Source organism: Epinephelus fuscoguttatus, linkage group LG1, assembly GCF_011397635.1.
Source record: "Epinephelus fuscoguttatus linkage group LG1, E.fuscoguttatus.final_Chr_v1".
NCBI classification, from domain to species: Eukaryota; Metazoa; Chordata; class Actinopteri; order Perciformes; family Serranidae; genus Epinephelus; species Epinephelus fuscoguttatus.
In genome coordinates, this window is record NC_064752.1 from 10,107,968 (window position 1) to 10,126,245 (window position 18,278).

The 18,278-nt window shown below is 39.5% G+C and overlaps 1 protein-coding gene across 2 annotated transcripts; it reads left to right on the plus strand.

Annotated features, from left to right (window-relative positions):
• Nucleotides 1-2,256: 2,256 nt before the first annotated feature.
• rbbp5 (retinoblastoma binding protein 5) lies at nt 2,257-15,384 on the plus strand. 2 transcript variants are annotated; one of them, XM_049581071.1, is made up of 14 exons: nt 2,257-2,406; nt 4,429-4,454; nt 4,626-4,798; nt 4,942-5,082; nt 5,274-5,436; nt 5,691-5,800; nt 6,679-6,798; nt 7,020-7,173; nt 7,319-7,390; nt 7,603-7,720; nt 9,443-9,512; nt 9,739-9,974; nt 10,869-11,093; nt 15,001-15,384. In XM_049581071.1, the coding sequence occupies exons 1-14, from the start codon at nt 2,388-2,390 to the stop codon at nt 15,051-15,053; spliced, it is 1,680 nt and encodes a 559-aa protein (XP_049437028.1). In that variant the 5' UTR covers nt 2,257-2,387; the 3' UTR covers nt 15,054-15,384. The 2 variants fall into 2 exon arrangements, with proteins under 2 accessions (XP_049437028.1, XP_049437034.1); XM_049581077.1 differs by having other exon boundaries at nt 10,869-10,946.
• The last annotated feature ends 2,894 nt before the right edge of the window (nt 15,385-18,278 follow it).

An 18,278-nucleotide genomic window follows, 5' to 3' on the forward strand; every position in this document is an offset into this window, starting at 1 on the left:
TTTAGTTTAAAATTCATTGTGAAATGGTTTTGAATGTGGTTGTAGTTTTCTTTCTGTATTTTATTTTATCTTTTAAATCCATCTGCTGCACCAACCTCGGGGTCGGGCCCCTTCAAAGGGTCATAAGATAAATCTGGAAGGTCATGTACTCTGGGTGGAATTCTTGCTTTGTTTAATAACATATTGGATAATTGGATATAGTGGATATATATAATTTGATAATTTGAAACGTTTTGGGCCTCAAACAGTTACTGAAATTAAACTATCTGAAAAGTTTAAATGGGAAATGTCTCTTTGCTGGATCTACTAACAACTCAGACATCTAAAATGCTACAAGGGGTTCCAACTCGATACCATGTTTTGACAGAGGTTACAAAACAAAAAGGTTGGAAAACACTGGTTTGATCTGTAACAGTATGTTGTATTTGGTAAGATTATTGATTTTTTTTTTTTTTTTTGCTTTCATGTAAAAGAGAAATCTGACTTAATTTGGCATCAAGTAATAGCCTATTTCTAGTACAAAATTGCCCTTTAGAAGAGAAGTATTAAGTAGCATAAATTGGAAATACAAGTACATGAGAATAGTACTTAAATACAGTAGTCTACTTTAGAAAATGTAGCCGACTTAGTTGCTTCCCACCACTGAAAACATGATTGAAACAGTTTTAAATTGTTTTGAGAAATGTAACACTTATTCTTAAACCAAGGATATGTCACTTTAATGGCTGGTGTTTGATTTCACAGTAAAAGATGCAACTCTGAGATTAAAAAAAAAATCATCTTTGTAACGCATTTTAAGATCATTTATTTTGGGCTTTTATTGTGAAGACAGGAAGTTGCTTGTGGGCGGTTGATGGAGCTCCAGCTCCGGATCCTGCATCACCAGCAGCTCCAACTGGTTGTTTTAGTGAGAAGGAACTGTGTGTACTGCCTGTGTGTGACATGACTGTGTGAATGTTTCTGGTGCAGGATGTAGAGTCAAAGGGAGAGGAAGAGGACATGAATGTGCGTGGTACTGCTGAATAATGTATTAAACGACCCCTCACAGAGACTGGCAGGTAAACTGATACTGTACGTGCTGCACGCACACTCACTCACTCACTCACTCCATGTAGGCCTGTGTAGAGTCCCATATAGATTGAAGCCATAAAGGTAAAGTGCACAGATAAGAGCCAAGGGTCAAGTGCTGCATGGTGATGCTGGCAGCAACTTTCATTCACTTATTACAACAGCGTAAAATAAAGATGTTACCTGTGCCACACAAATATCACGACCTGGTTAGGAAGCCCCACAGTTAAATATGATGCTGGGCCCCTATTGACCCTGAAGGAGGTGGAAAGTAACAAAGTACATTTACTTATGTACTGTACTTAAGTACATTTTTAGGTACTTGTACTTTATTTGAGTGTTTCTCTTATTTTAGTGTCTTTATGCTTCAACTTGACTACATTATTTGGTTTGGTTACTTTGCATATTCAAATTAATTACAAAAAATATAATCTACAAATAAATAATGATATTATTATGTCAGCAAGGCTTTATTGATCCTCAGGGAAAAATCTACAAACCACTGTATGTAAACTGATACACAGGCCCTGGTTAGTAATCCAGCCTTAAGAATCATAGCCTACACACTACAAGCTCCATTAAATCCATAATCAAATATCACACACACACACACACACACACACACACACACACACACACACACACACCTCATGACACTATTTTTATTTTCATGCAGCCCAGTTCAGTATAACTTGATATACAGTAGTCACTAGAAAACTTTAAACTTACCATTCACTGCTTACTTTATGTGCAAACCATTTTTTTGCCAAATTTTTAAATGACACCTAGAATAAAGTAATTTTGATGAAATATAACTCTTCTAGTATTTTAAGCTCAGATTTATTTTTTTAAGATTGATGGAAGCATTTGTCCATCATGATATGTTCAAGGACCATTGATAATATATGTTTTTACAGTTTCTGGCTTTGATAAATAGTGGTTTTTATTTTCTTTAAAGAAAACGTGTGCATGATTTTTTAATTAGTGTTAGAATAAATACAATCATTTTAATTTGTAACCCCCAAAACCAAATAAAAACATTTGACATGCCTCCCCTTTTTGCGCCACACCCTCAATCCTCATCAATGACAAACAGCAGTTTAGATGGCGGCAGTGCAGGTTAACGAGAGAAGAAGAAGAGTTAGTGCCGTTGTCATTTTGATTCAGGCACATCTGATGACGCGTTGTTTGGGGTCCTTACTGGAGGCTCGGCGCCAGTGTCTCGGGCGGTCGCAGCTGAAGTAAATACGAGTGAATTTTAGTGAATTAATCTGTCAAATCAAGTCGTTAAGGAAACTTGGATTCCCACTTGTCAAACCATGAATCTAGAACTGCTCGGTAATTAACATTTTTTGTCTTTGTTTTTAATAAACCGGACTTTCCGTACATCGGTAACATGTCCGTTACTTGTTATGGTTAGCATTGTACGTTAGCCTAGCATGTTAACAGCAGCCGATATGAATCAAATAATTATAATTAAAAAGTATCAGGGTCGCACTGTGAACTTCTTTTAAATGTTTTACTTTGAATGTATCACTTGAGTACAGTTAAAATCGGTCTGCAAATGTTGGTTATATTGAAGGAAGCAGACATAGTAATGTTAGCTGTGGCTAACGTTAGCCTCGATACATTAGCTACACACTATATGAATCACATTTCCTTATGGGACAGTACAGACCGTTATTATACGTTGGTGTACGTGTTGTGTCTTTATATATACATTCCACCAAGGCCACAAAGCTCCTAACGTTATGAGGATGACAGGGATAAATAAACTATAACGTTACATTGATGGTCCACATGACAGGGAGTAACTTCACTGATCAGACAAATGATGAGCTATGAAAAATAATGATGCTAAATGGAGAAAAATACACTGAAATTGTAAGATTCCTGTTTTCACAAATAGAATGAAGTCTTTTTAAAACATTTAACGTTAATCTGCTAATCTAGCTCAGGTTTGATAACTCTAAATAAAGTGTTATTTAAAATCGACATCTTATTTCTTATATTTGTTTTCAGAAATGTCTAAATCTGGGTTTTAAACAGTCAGTGTAGTTGTACTATTAATCTAGTCACAAGTTGATAAGTCCAGGCACTGTGTTGTTTTCTTAGTTGAGATAAGACAGATCTAGGTAAAACCAAAACAAGTTACATATGTGAGAACTGATTTTATACCAAGTTAGGGCTGTTACAATGATGTATAGCACCCGATGTCACAGTGAAATAATTGGGAATCAGCTGAGAAATACAATCTCTAACATTTCTCTAAATCATCTCCTTATTACAAATCTACAGGCAACTTCAGACTTGTGAAGTTGTAATTTTTTTTTTGGCAGGAGAATATTAGAATCTTTGTGGAAATTTATGCCATTGAAAAACGCAAGTATTTGTACATGTGCAGCGTAGTTATAATTTTTCTACTGAGGTTATTGGCTGATCTTCTGTCACTGCTGTTGTATTAACTGGAAATAAGTATACACACATTTCCCGTGTCTTTCTTCTTATATTTGACTTTGCTCTAGGATAAGTTTGAAGTTATCTTTAAGTTATTCTTCTATGTAAATATTAGGCAAACGTTGTTTTTTTTATGTAATGTCCATATATTTCTTTCTCTTGAGTTACTGGCTCAAACTTTGGATACAACTTCAAGGTTTCTCGCAGTTTACTAGGGGTGGGGTGTTTTTTTTTAACAGCATAATATTGCAATATTTTTATGTGGCACTATCATACTGTCACATAGTGCAAGTATCAGTTTCTTATATAAATTATTAATATCACAAATACAAATTAAACTTTGGGTAGCCTACTAGAATAATATAATCAATCACTTTTTCAGTCCACTGCTTATGACTTAAGTGAGATGAACAGACTGAAAACTTAATCTTATGAGATAAAAGTGATATTGACAAATTTTTCCTTTGCGCGCATACTGGCAGTAACATTGTATTTTGATTCAAGTAATGTGATAATATCAAATTGTTGATCCTCTGGTGATTCACACCCCTACAATTTACCCATGGATCATTTCCTTCCTTTCTGGCAAATATTTAACTCTAGTGTTTAAAGTTTCCTGTTTTCATCTTCAGTGTGCACAAGATTATTTCTTTATATATTTGTGATGTATATCTGATTTTAATCTTAGATTAATTTATCTGTTAAAATAAATAAATTCTTGACTCAAGTACTCTGCTGTACCACACAGATTATCTGTGTCGTGTAAATTAAAATTAAATTAGAGAAAGGTTGTGTTGTGTTTCTGAGCCAACTGGCACTGAAGTATTCACTGTACATCTTGTATGAATGTTACTTTGTCGTTAAATGTTTCTCACCACTGTCTCTTTGTTACTCCTCTCCTAGAATCGTTCGGGCAAAACTATCCAGAGGTAAGTCACCAGCTTTTTCATGTACACATGAGCTTGATAAAAATCCTGGTTAATAATTGTGCACTTAAAACACTAATACATATGGAGGTTCATCTTTTGCTTTAGGTAGCATGTGTGACTCCTGGACTGATGAAACTCTGTGTTTCATTCTGTTTCTGTGTGTGCTGTTAGGAGGCAGATGGCACTCTGGACTGTATCAGTATGGCGCTCACCTGCACCTTCAACCGCTGGGGCACCCTGCTGGCTGTGGGCTGCAACGACGGTCGCATTGTCATCTGGGACTTCCTCACGCGGGGCATCGCCAAAATCATCAGCGCGCACATCCATCCGGTCTGCTCATTATGGTGAGACACATCAAACATACACTCAGACACATCCTCTTTTTTTATCCTGCCTCGCCTGCTCTTTCTTAGACTATATCCGCATGGTGTGTCCAGTAACATTTTAATGATGAATTAAAGAATGCTATTTATTTGTGTGTGTGCAGCTGGAGTCGAGACGGCCACAAGTTGGTGAGTGCCTCCACAGACAACATAGTCTCACAGTGGGATGTCCTGACTGGAGACTGTGACCAGAGGTTCCGCTTCCCCTCACCCATCCTTAAACTGCAGTGCCACCCCAGAGACATGTGAGTGACCTGACAGCATCTGTGTGTCCATGTTACATCTAATAAATTATGAGGTTCCACTGTTGGTCAGATACACCATGAAAAGCACTGACTTCACATGATTTTGCCAGTTTGTTTGTTATTAGTCCTAAGTTAAGTTAGGATACATCCTGCTATTTTGTTCTAACAAGGAATCCTGTTTGTGTGTTCAGGGACAAGGTGCTGGTGTGTCCCATGAAGTCAGCCCCGGTCCTGCTAACTCTGTCAGACTCAAAACATGTTGTCCTACCTGTTGACGACGACTCAGACCTGAACGTGGTGGCTGCCTTTGACAGACGGGGGGAATATATCTACACTGGGAATGCTAAAGGAAAGGTCAGACAAAACTTAAGTCACAGTGCACCTTTAAGTCACATCACTGCACTTAAACACATCATGAGTAAATAAGAATTTTTATGGAGAAAAAAGCACGGTGCTTGAAGTTCTAAGTAAGAATTAGAATATTTCAGTGGTAGAATCTAACAAGACACTAGCAGATAAATGAACAAATCAGTTACTGAAGAGTTAAAGAACACCCAGACTTGCTGTTCTTCCTTCTAATAATGTCTCTGTCTTGTTTGTTGTTGCAGATTCTGGTGTTGAACACAAATACTCAGGAGCTGGTTGCTTCCTTCAGAGTGACAACTGGCACCAGCAACACCACCGCCATCAAGTCAATTGAATTTGCACGCAAGGGCAGGTGAGAGGCAACAGACCCTGGAGAGATGAACACAATCTACACCTTTAACATTAGGCTCTACTTTGTTTGGGGTTCTCCTTGTTGCCTGATTCCAGTCAGTTTGGGCTGGTGTAAAAATGTCCAAACAGGTTTGACATGGAGCCAGTTGACCAGACGTGTATACAGCATTTTACAACAGGTATTGCCCTTTACTCAGCAGCCGCTCCCGGGTAGAACATAATGAGGAAATCGACCCAACCCACACAGACAGAACCACAACATAAGCAGGGACGTTACCACTAACCTCACTGTCAGCTCCACTAAATTTTTGCATTATGTCTACTTTGCAAGTGTTATGGTGCTTTCTGTGGTTGGCTTTGGACGGTGATGGCGTGTGGCTGCGAGTCACTTTTTCGGGATGAGGAAATTAACTCTCCACTCAAGCTTTTCTGATGTAAACATCAAAGACAAGATGGAAAAGAAATGGGCACCAGCATACTGGCACCCTGCTAACAATTGTACAGGTGATGGAAAACAAACTGGACGATGTCAGTGCTGCATCAGTTTCTACTTGGATATCTGGAACTAAAATATCCTTTGATTCACCGAAACTTAGCTAAATCCTGGACAGAGCCGTTCAAAGAAGATGTAAAAAAAAGGACTTGATTACAGTGCGTTTTACATTGTATAATTCCATGTGACAAATAAATGATTGATTGATTGATTAAACTGTTTGTATTACATTATATTACATTGTGTGCACAGGATCCACAGAAGAAAGCAAAGAAACAAATTTGATGTAGCCCCAATTTTCAAAGCAGAGCTCTTCCTGTGCTTTATTTTCCTCCGCGTCTCAAAGTCTGTCCTTGCTTAATCAAGCTTTCTTGTTTCCTGCACAGTTGCTTCCTCATAAACACAGCAGACCGGATCATCAGGGTGTATGATGGCAGGGAGATACTGACCTGTGGCCGAGATGGTGAACCTGAACCCATGCAGAAACTACAGGACCTGGTCAACAGGTATTTCAACATATTATGTGTGAAAGTGCAGTGACATGATTTTAAAGCTGTCTTCCAGTTTGGCAGGTGTTAATGTAAAAAAATGTGCTGAGGATATTGCAGGAATTGGCAGAATGTCAGTGCCTGTAATCAAACTTTCTGAGGCTAACACTTGCTTGGAAAGTTTCTTTTCCTCTGAACTCTGTTTGTTCATGCCCTCCACCTGTCTTATCTGTGTTTAGGACTCCGTGGAAACGCTGCTGTTTCTCAGGTGATGGTGAGTACATCGTGGCTGGTTCAGCCAGGCAGCATGCGCTCTACATCTGGGAGAAGAGCATCGGCAACCTGGTGAAGATCCTTCATGGAACCAGAGGGGAGCTGCTGCTGGATGTTGCTGTAAGGATGTTGAAACTAAGATTCTGGCTCAGCAGAAATTTAAACAAAAACATTACAATTCTGTCTATGTATTTTCAGTTATATTCAGACGCTGTGTTGTTTGAAATCAGATAATTTACCCATCTCACTTTTGACCTCTGTCCAGTGGCATCCTGTCCGTCCAATTATCGCCTCCATCTCCAGTGGAGTGGTGTCCATCTGGGCTCAGAACCAAGTGGTACGTTGAGAGTGACAGTAAACGCTGGAAGTACATGAACATCGTCACAGATTAATTATTTCAGTTTTTAATCTCTCATGTTTCCTATTTGGCTCCATGTTCCATATAATTTAAAAAAATGTGTGAATTTGGCCTTTAATGAAGCGCCACTACCAGCTGAGCTGATAAGTAGTACGTTGGTGTGATAATGTGTAACTGATTTCTGTCTGTAGGAAAACTGGAGCGCTTTTGCTCCAGACTTTAAAGAGCTGGATGAGAACGTGGAGTATGAGGAGCGAGAGTCTGAGTTTGATATTGAGGACGAAGATAAGAGTGAACCCGAGCAGACAGGTAGATAAATCTCACACTCTCTCACACACACACACACACACACACACACACACACACACACACACACACACACACACTCACTCACTCTGTAGCTGGCTCACAGAGGGCCTGTTATGGGTTTCATTTGTTCATTTTTGACATTGGCTGTAAATCCTGGTTGAAGTAGGTGGAGTTTGGGGGTTATGGTGTAACTTCACACACTGTTTTTACAACAGGCTGATTAAAGGAGTATTTATTAGTATGTTGGAAAGCTGTTTCCTCACCATCGTACAGGAAAAAACCCTACTGCTCTGTTTGCACCCAATACCTCAGATATGTCCTTGTTCTGTACTTCATAATAATAAAACCACTTGCTGGATGGCAAGTATGTAGTGGACATTATTGTCCCACAATTCAATGCACAAAGGACTTTGAGAAGCTACTCACAGCTTGGAAACATGAAAAATAACCCATGAATGGGGTGGAACGACTCCAGATACATGTCAGCCAAACAAATAAGTATAAAATTGTTAGGAGAACATTTTTCTGTCTCCTCTTTAAGATTAACTTTGTAGTTGTAGTCTAAAGTCAGACTTCGGTTGATGCATTTCCTGTTAATCCAAAACCGTAAAATACATTCATTTCTTGTGTACTCCCTTCCCGAAGACAGTAGTAACCCAATTATTCTGCATATCACAAATAATCTCAGTATCACACATGTTTGCATGAATCCCAACAAAACCTGCAATACTGCGACACCATTACTATTGACAAGCCATGCTAATGTATTTTCTTTTTTTCATGCGAGCATATTTACACAATGCTACAAATGCCAGCAGCGTGACGAGGTGCTGAGCGTCTCTTCTGCTCTGAGGGCAGAGCATTTCCTGTCTTTTTGTTGTCGCTGAGAATTGAAAAATATTCAGCTTTGGGTAAAATGCTCACTGTCACTATTTACCTAGCCGTCCTATTGGGTTGGTGGTGTGGGACAGATACCACAAAGACCAACCATCACGTTGCTGACCAACAACAACGATGGAGAAGAAACTAATACTGAACCTACACAGAGCTGCAGGTCCTCTCTCTCTCTCTCTCTCTCTCTCTCTCCCTCTCCCTCTCCCTCTCTCTCTCTCTCTCCCTCTCTCCCCCTCCCTACATGCTTCAGTCTTCTCTTCATTCAGAACAAGTACTCTGCCTAGTACTGACAGTTTTACCTCCGGGGATACTCTGAATCATTCTCACTTCATCTTAGCCTTTCTTACCCTCAGGTGTGTGTACACCACCGGTTATGGACTTCTTTTTAAAATAAAAAAATGTCTTAAGTATCTGTTATCGAATCGGTATCGGCCATGAGAAGTCCCTTATACCAACTAGACGCAACCAAAGCTTCTCAGCTGAAAAAACCGCTGCGCCCCATTGCCTTTCTGTTTTCTGCATTTAACAATGAACAAGTATTTAATTTGTTTTAAAACTGAGTCATCTTGTCATTTAAAAACCAACAATATGCCTAATAATAGCCTGACAATAAAGCTTATTTATAAAGCACTAAAATCAGGATAAATTAAGTAATTTGCATAAACACCAAGAAAGGGCGGTAATAATCACTGAAAGGGAAATTCCTTCACTGCAACAGCCCTATTTAGAAAGTGACCATCAGCTGTTAACCTGTCAGATGCACTGGTCCTACTGGTTTCACTGGTTCTCTCTGGATGCCTCAGACATGAACTTGTGCTTGTGTTACAGGTGCAGACGCTGCAGAGGATGAAGAAGTGGATGTCACCACTGTTGACCCCATAGTTGCTTTTTGCAGCAGGTGAGAATCAACAACACGGCTCACTACATCAGTGCAAACAATCTTCCCCCTCTGATCTGTTCCACATCATCCTGATCTCATCCATGAAGCCATTTTAATCATATGTATCGTCAATAAAAAACTAGTTCAGTGCTCGTTCAGCACTGTAGAGAAGATGACTGTTCAAACCTGTGTGAACTATTTAACTTCTGACATTCTTGACATTCTATCTGTGTGTGTTGTGTAGTGACGAGGAGCTGGAGGACTACAAGGCCCTGCTGTACCTGCCAATCGCCCCCGAGGTTGAAGATCCAGAGGAAAACCCCTTCGGCCCCCCGCCGGACGCCTCGGTCCAGACAGCCACTCCAGATGACGCGTTAGCCAGCGGCGACAAGAAGCAGCGGCAGCCTTCGTCGGAAGGAGGCCCGGCCAAGAAGAAGGCTCGCACCACCACCATTGAGCTGCAGGGGGTGCCCAGTGACGGTGAGAGACTGGAACACAACAAAACGTGCACTCACAAGATTCAGTGTCAGGGTCCTGTTGATGTATGCACATTTTCTGGCAGGGGCATTGATTTTCTTTATCTTCAAATTCGATGAAGACATTTATGGTGCCCAGAGGATGAATCCTGATAACTTAAGAGATGCCGACTGACTGTTCCTCTAGGGCCACCATAGCATTTAACTTTTCACTAAAGCAGTAAAATATTTCAACATGTACAAGATGGATTAGCACCACATTCCTGCAGACCTAACGACATTCCCATCAACCTGAGCTGTGCTTTGCGTGTAGTGCTGATGAGTAAATATTTGCATGTGATCAAGGAAAAGGCAAAGTAGATGCAAATACACTGAATGAAAACAGTATTAACCAAGTGTTAGCGTGACATTGCTCTGTTGTAGTGATGGAAACAGTGCAGTGGAAATGATGAATATACCCTGTGAGCCAATTCTAGTACAGATACAGAAATTAGCCAACATCAGAAAGCAGCCAGTGTCTTGTGATGGCTTTCTTACCAGCAGATACTAAAATACTGAATAAGTATTCGTTAAATTGTGCAGGTTGAAAGTTAGCTTTTCCTAAAATAAAAGTATTAAATAGGAAAGGTATTTTTTATGTTAAAAATGCCCTCTGGTATTTTGTGCATCTCAAACCAAAACTGTCAGGGCACTTGTGTGCTGTCTGCTTTGGGGTAATGAATCTAATTAGACATTTCCAACCATTCACTTCAAATTTCATGCTACAGACTGAGATGGATATACGAGCAAGAGGGTCAAAGTTGAAGGCGCAGTGTCATGACAAGTAGTATGTCCCAATTGTTGGATGTCTTTTGTTTTATTGTGAAAATCTGATTCCATGCTGTCTCTGTCTCTGTAGAGGTGCACCCCCTACTGGGAGTGAAGGGGGATGGCAAGTCCAAGAAGAAGACAGCAGGCCGGCCCAAAGGCTCCAAAGGTAAAGACAAAGACTTCCCCTTCAGGCCCAAGCCCTACAGGGGCGAACGGCCCTCCTTCCCCATGGAGGCCCTGGGCAGCTCTGGCTCAGGAGGAGGAGGAGGAGGAGGAGGGATGAAGGGCAGGGCAGAGGGGGTCCTGGCCACAGGTAAGCATGCCACCGCCCCTGCTGCTGCTCAGTCTGGGGAGCTCTGCTAGTCCTGCGGCCCTGCTAGTCTGACTGCCACCTCACCAGCCCGGTCTGTCTCCAAGGCAACCCTTTCGTCTCCCTGTACTGCTTCCGCCCAACACAAACCCCCATCCCCCCACCCCCTCCCACCCACTAGACCAACCAACCACACAGCTCACTGACAGAGACCTGCATGTTGTAAAGCCACAGTCTGGAGGTTGGAACACAGCTGCACCAAGTATCAGAACTATGTTTCACTGAAGTAGATCTGGTCCAGTTATTAGTGTTCCTGTTGTTATTATTAGTCCAAACTGTAACTAGAGTTAATAAACAAACAGTGACTAACATCGTTTCCTGTAACATTTCGGTAGGAAAAACATACTCTGTCAGGTTTATTTGCTTTTTTTAATGGGGCAATAATGAAGTACTGATGCCTCTTAACTCCCTGTTTAAGTACATATTGCTGTAGCTATGGAGATCAGTTATACGGCCTTAAAATATCTGTGTATTTCAAGATTACATTTATGAAATATTATTTTGAATATCTATTCCATTTATCTCTACACATCACATTTCAGTATGGGATGACTCATCTTCTTTATCTGATTCTTTCTGCCAATTGTTATTTATGATTTACACCGACTGCTGCAGTCTACATTAATGTTATTGTGCAGCTGTTCAGGTTTTATTGAGTCTAATTACAGTTCAGGTAGTTTTTGCTGCTTATTAAATACTGGCTTTTATTGTAGTCAACATGTTAAAGGCAAAGTATTGATAAATATGTTTATTCTCTATTTTACAGTCGACAAGATTAATGTTGTTTCTCGCAGTAGCTGCAGTATTTCTGAGATGTTATGATTTACAGTTAAATACCTGGCGTTCTCGCTGAAATCTCCCCCCATTGTCTGGAAAATACCTTTTGTTGAACCCATTGTTTGTAGCATGTGTGGGCCTGTGTGTTTGTGTACTGAAGGCTGTGGTGTGTACTGAAACAAAGGCACCTTGTCTCACATATAGAGACAGATAATACAACTGAACTGTTGGGAGTGAAATTCCAACCATGAAGTTACTTAATGACACAGTAATATAAATAGGCCGATCTTTCAGCTGCAGGTGTTTCCTCCAGTCACTTTTTATACTGAAAATACAGATTACAGTTCAGCTTTTTAGTTAAATATTATTTGTGAACAATATGGAGTGCAAACTTGTAATTAGAAACTCTGCAGGCTGTTAAAAGAGTATTTTAATTAGACATGCAGGACTTGTAGGATAACATAGTACCACATAACCTTAACAAAATTTGAAATCAAAAAGTAGAAATTTTCTGAATAATAATCCACATAAGACCAGAACAGCTGTGTGATCAGGAACAAGCTGTTTGTCCTTTTGTTACAGTTGGACATATTCACAGTAGCTGACTTTACAGTGACCCCTCTTGTACCTTCAGAGTTGTGTCCCTCCCAGACTATGGCTTTATGACTGTATAACCTCTGCTAACCTCAGCATCACTCTAACTAATTTGCCATAATTTGATTTTTGTTGAAGTTGGACTGTAGTTGGCAGATGGGTGTTGACGTGGCTAACGGTGGGATGGTGCCGCTTGTTTCCCCTGCGGGCTAGCTGGCTAGTCTACATCTACTTCCTGCTTGGCCTTTGACCCTCCTGCTCCCACTCCCACCTCGCTCCTTGGGCTTGTTATGCGACATGAACGTGTGTCTGTAGCAGCGCTGCTCAGGTCCTGTCTTTTCTGTTTCTGTGTGTCAAAAAGATGGGGGGCAACAGCGGATGTTTATGTAGTCCATATCGATGTCTGTACTCATCCTACTTTGAATTTCAACCAAAAATTCTGTCACCCAACAGCAGGTGCGCAGTATATATGTGTATGTCAGCTATAAAGGATTTATAGCCCATTATGTACAGCACTACATTATTAAAAATTATACCAATGCATATCAACAGCACACTGATCTTTCTCAGCATCAGATGAACTAATACATCATCCGTGGACTATCTATACTGCAGAAAATGTAATCAATTTGTGGACAACCATTTTGAAGTCTTGACAATGACATCTCGGCCATCACCATCTTTGTTTTTTGGATCATATTTGAGCAAAGGGTGGAGCTGTGAAGAAGCTGACCAAGACTGTAGTGATGCCTCACAGACAACCTGTCGCTCAAAGCAGACCTGCCCTTAATTATGCGAAACTTTGAGCCTTAATAAAATTTAAATGTGTAAGTTATATAAAAATTCACCCCTGTACAGTTGTTATTATGGGGGGAATTAGCTATAGAGACGAGAACCGTTTTTTGTACCAGGCTGTACACACGTTTATTATTGCTGTAAAGTTGAGGATTTTAACATGAGGGTTTATGATAGAGCTTTAATCAAGCCAAAAAAAAAATAAGGCTTAATCCTCGGCAGCAGTTTTGGGCCTGCGGCCCATCAAAAACCTGAGTTTCTACTGTTTGAAAAAAAAAGCAGCTTATATTATATTTTATAAACTATATAGTTTGAGTATTAAGACACTGATTAAAAGCTAAGAGTGGGTGTGTTTCCTTGGCATTTTTGTGGTCGCTTCACTTTTCAGCTTGAGAGGTTGCAGCATGATTGTATTGCACGTTAGACGTTAAGTACTTCAAGATTAGTCTTACATTTCTAACATTACTGCTTATTTTATCATTGAAGGCACAAATGCTACACAATTGCGCAATATTCATGATATCATTTTATGCGATAAACACCTTGCAAAAGACTTCAATATTGCACCCTGAATGTAATAACAAAGTATTAAATTAAGTTCTGTCTGTTGGTGCTATTTTGTCTGATGCACGCCATGCTGTCAACTCTGGCCGATCAGCCAGAGCTCTCGCTATTGGCAGGGCTCAACATCAGGGATTGCCTGATGAACCGGAGCAATTAAAAAGCGAGTGATGTTAATGTCTGCTATACTCTGAGACTTTGCTCTGCCTGTGTCTGTCTTTGTGTGAGCAGGGAGCGCTGTGGGAAGACAGACACAGGCAGCCATGTTTACTTCATAGATGAAATGTGATCGATGAGTTGAAATGCAAAAGGGCAGTCATGGCGTCTTGAAGAAAAACATACGACTATGTTGAGAAACATGACTTGTCTTAGAAGAGTAGTTGAGCGTCAGAGAGAGAAAGAGAGTGGTATTTGCTCACTGAGAGCAGAGAGGTGTTGGCGATTGAAGCAGAGAAGAAATTAACAGTAAAGTTCTCAAATAGTAAAGACCCAATTACATATAAGTATATATACTGTATATACAAGTAAGCATAGATACTGTGCAAGTCTGAGTCAAGAACTGAGAACACTTAAATATCTGTTTACTTATCACAACTAATATCGTTATTGTTATATCTAACGTTATTGCATATCAGCTCTTTTCCTCATATTGTGTAGCTCTAGAGGCCACTTAGAAATCTGAAGATAAAAGAGCCACATTTAATACATTCTCTTCTCTTACATCTCTGCTGTTCTTCTGTTAACCTGCTGTCAATGAAACTTTCTGCACAAGTGTCTCACATGAAAGGACACTAAAAGCTTAAAACATCTGCAGGAAGTGTGAAGTTTTATTAATAGTAGCTTAACAGCGATTGCAAAATTGTCACAGTAAAGATTTTAATTAATTGCTGCTGTTGTACAGATGGATTTAGTAGGATGCAGTTTATTGTACTGTATTTATCACGTGAGACTTTAGAGTGCAGGTAATTTTCCCAATTTTTTTTCTACCAGTATTTAACTATTTGTCTCGGTCATGATTCTTATAATTATTATTTGAGAATGTACCACAGTTCATAGGAGAACATTGTGTAAACAGTGTCTTATTGTCCACGATGTGTCTAACAGTTTCTGTGTTCCTCTGCAGGGAGTCTTGTTTCGCAGTCGTACAAACAACACGACATCGGAGGGATGGACTGATAAATGCTGTGTACAATGGTGACGGAGCCGCCAACAGGCGAAAACAAAAAGGACACAAAGCCTGATGTCATACGTACAGACTGTGAGCGAGCAGCCTCTTTGATGCGACGAACTGTTTCCTCTCCCAACCAGAGCACAGCGACACAGGAGAACTCCTCAGCCTGGATCACTGGACAGACGGCGACAAAGAGAGCGTGAAGCAGTCAAAGTTGTCACGTAGAAATCACGTCCTCTGTCTCTGTAGGATTCATCATGTATAGAACACCCGTGTCTTGATAGTGTGTGTGTGTGTGTGTGTGTGTGTGTGTGTGTTTCGTCTTTCTTGTTGTTTTTATACGTATTAAAACATTTTTTGATTTATAAATAAGCTGCTTTGTGTTTCTGTGTGGAAACCTGTACTCATCTATAGATCCTGACAAATGTCGATTTATAAAGGATGGAAAAAGAATCTGGGGCCGGATTTATAAAATGTCTTAAAAGGCAACTCTCCCTGTATTCAAAATTCAGTTCAGAAATATTAGTAAACATAGACAACTCTCTCCCAAATTCACTGACAAAAGTTTAGATTTGTAAATGGTCTGTAAAGCAGGGAATAACTTAACCTGATTCCTCAATACCAGACACTTTAGTCTGGTATTGTGATGCCAGCATTACTACACAGACAAGGAATAGTTTGTGTCATCTCAGGTTGTTCATCTGTTTTGGAAATGGTTGCATATTATCAGAGTGTATTTGAGCTTCTCTGCACCAAAAGAAAGGGAGATGTTTGGAGGTGTGGTTATTTATCATGGAATGGTTTTACTGGTCCAGCCCACTTGAGATCAAATTGAGCTGTATGTGGCCCAGGAACTAAACCCCTGTCATAAGGTATAAAGTCTGATGCTGCTCCATAGACAATAAATCGGGAAAGATGTCATAGATGACACTGAGAGCACCCAGGGAAATGGTCTGAGAATACTTCAACAGAATTTAGTTAATTTGGGTATAAAAAAGAAAAAACATTCTGTGGCTCCACAGAATCCAGCTCCTATTAATTGTCTATGGAGCAGCTCCAGACTTTATACTCTGACATCACAAGTTTGAGACTTCTCTGGTTTCTGGCTCTTTGAGAGAGAGCAGCACGTGTTCATAAATACTGATTGAACATTCCTAGACATGGGCATAACATACTGGAATTCTAAATTTAGGTGGTGTTCCCCTTTAAGGCTTAAAAGTTTATCTGAGTTTGGTCAAAGAGTAATTCACAAAGCAGTTTGGAGCTAAAAATAGCTCAAAAATCTGAGAAAAGTTTGAGCTCATTCAGAGGATGCCTGAGGACTTCACTAAGACCTACTCACAGTCAGTCAGCTGCCCCTCTTTGTGTCAGTTTTGGACAAAATACAGTTTACAATACAGTTTAAAGCAGTTGTTTCCAACTGGTGGGTTGTGGGTCCATTCTGAATGGACCACAGGTGACTCACAAACATGTCAAGTTTGTAAAAAACACACTTTATTTTGAAGTACAGTGAATTATTGGCACAGAGTATTTATTTTAAAGTGCTGTTTCCTACTGTAGAGTGAGGGAATAATTGGCAACTACTTGACAGAGACAGCAAACTAGCTTAATGACATGGCCAAGCACAAGTATGAAGGTGAATATTTTAAACTGTGTGGACCTTGAACTAATAACTAAGGAGAACTCTGGACCCTGTGGTTGAACCAGTTGGGAACCACTGGTTTAGAGCATCTATCAGAATAATCCATCAAACCAAAAATAAGCTCTTAAGATCTCTGTTTGTTCAACAGTTCATTAGGCATACATTAAATAATCACCAACTGCGATTAATATATAAATCACTGGATTACCAGGTCAAATTGGCACTGTCTGTAGAATTACTGCATTTGACAACTACAAAAAATCACTCTATCAACATGTAGGTGGTGTTTAATGACATAAAATCGACCTGGCAAGTCAGTTTTACTATTTTTAATGTATAGAAACAAAATTTAAAATCTATGCTTGGTTGCAATTTGCAATCTCACCACTAGATGCCACTATATCCTGCACACTAGACCTTAAAAGTATCAAAACTAAAAGTACACAGCAGGCAGCAGAACGGACCCTGACCCTGTTTCATAGTGTTGAATCGGTGCTATTGGATCCATGTAAGAAGCATTTTAATGTTGCAGTTGTGGTGGAGCTCATTTTAACTGCTTTATTGGTTTAATCTGCAATTTATCATATTTTTTAAGATGATCATATTTGTGTGTCTTCATCTAAAAAGTAATTAGTTACTCTGCAGACAGAGGAAGCTCAACATTGACTCCAGGGTACTTTAAAACAAAGTGGGCCTACAGAACATGTGCTAAATTCAACTGCTGGAAATACAGGTTTAACTAAAGTTCTGACGTTTAATACAACTTAAACAAATGACAAAAACCTCCCAGGGTAAACATGCAGTGTACTTTAGAAGGAGCAGAGGGGGTGGAGGCTGGAGGATCAGGCTCTTCAGGTATCTTACTGAAATGTTGAAGTGCACCTGTGTTTTTAGTCATGCTAGAATAGTCTCTTTATGGATGGTGTTGATCGGCAGGTCACAGTGGTGGAAGAAGTGCTCAGATCTTTTATTAAATTAAAAGTATCAATACCACAGTAGGATATACTCTGTTTCAGGTATCAATTATGTCTTCAAATTATTATTTAAATAAAAGTATAAATGTATGACCGCCAAAATATACTTGTAAAGTATCAAAAGTAGGCTAAAAATACTCATTTTATATGTTTATATATTATATGTTTGTAGTCCTGTTTTTCCTTAATGTATCAAGATATTCACATTCTGTTTTTTTTCCCACTGCCCACTGTCTCATAAAATGTGGGATCAATTAGAGCTCCTCCCATACTTTAATTTATGTACAATGATTACAACTTTGTTATTGTAATATGACTTTCTCATAATTGTTCTTATAATATGACTTTATCCTCACAAAATTAAAACTTTGCTCTTTTCTGACTTTTTTTCCTCTAAAATTACGGCTGTTCTCTTGTAACAGCTTTTCTCTTACTTAACCTCAAAGTATCATATGTAGCCTCTTTTGTAAGATACCGGTATGTCATTTTCTTGTAATAGCCTACGCCTCTGCTGATGAAACTATGAATTTATTCTTGTAAGGTTGTGATTTTGTCTTTGTAATATGACAGTTTCTTTTGCCTTAATTATTACTTTCTTCTTGTAATATTATGAC

What these genes read in the sequence shown, in the direction of transcription:
- rbbp5 (XM_049581071.1), top strand. An exon ending in CAGTGCCACCCCAGAGACAT is followed by an intron (nt 5,083 to 5,273) that starts GTGAGTGACCTG and finishes TTGTGTGTTCAG; the next exon opens with GGACAAGGTGCTGGTGTGTC. An exon ending in GAGTGAACCCGAGCAGACAG is followed by an intron (nt 7,721 to 9,442) that starts GTAGATAAATCT and finishes CTTGTGTTACAG; the next exon opens with GTGCAGACGCTGCAGAGGAT.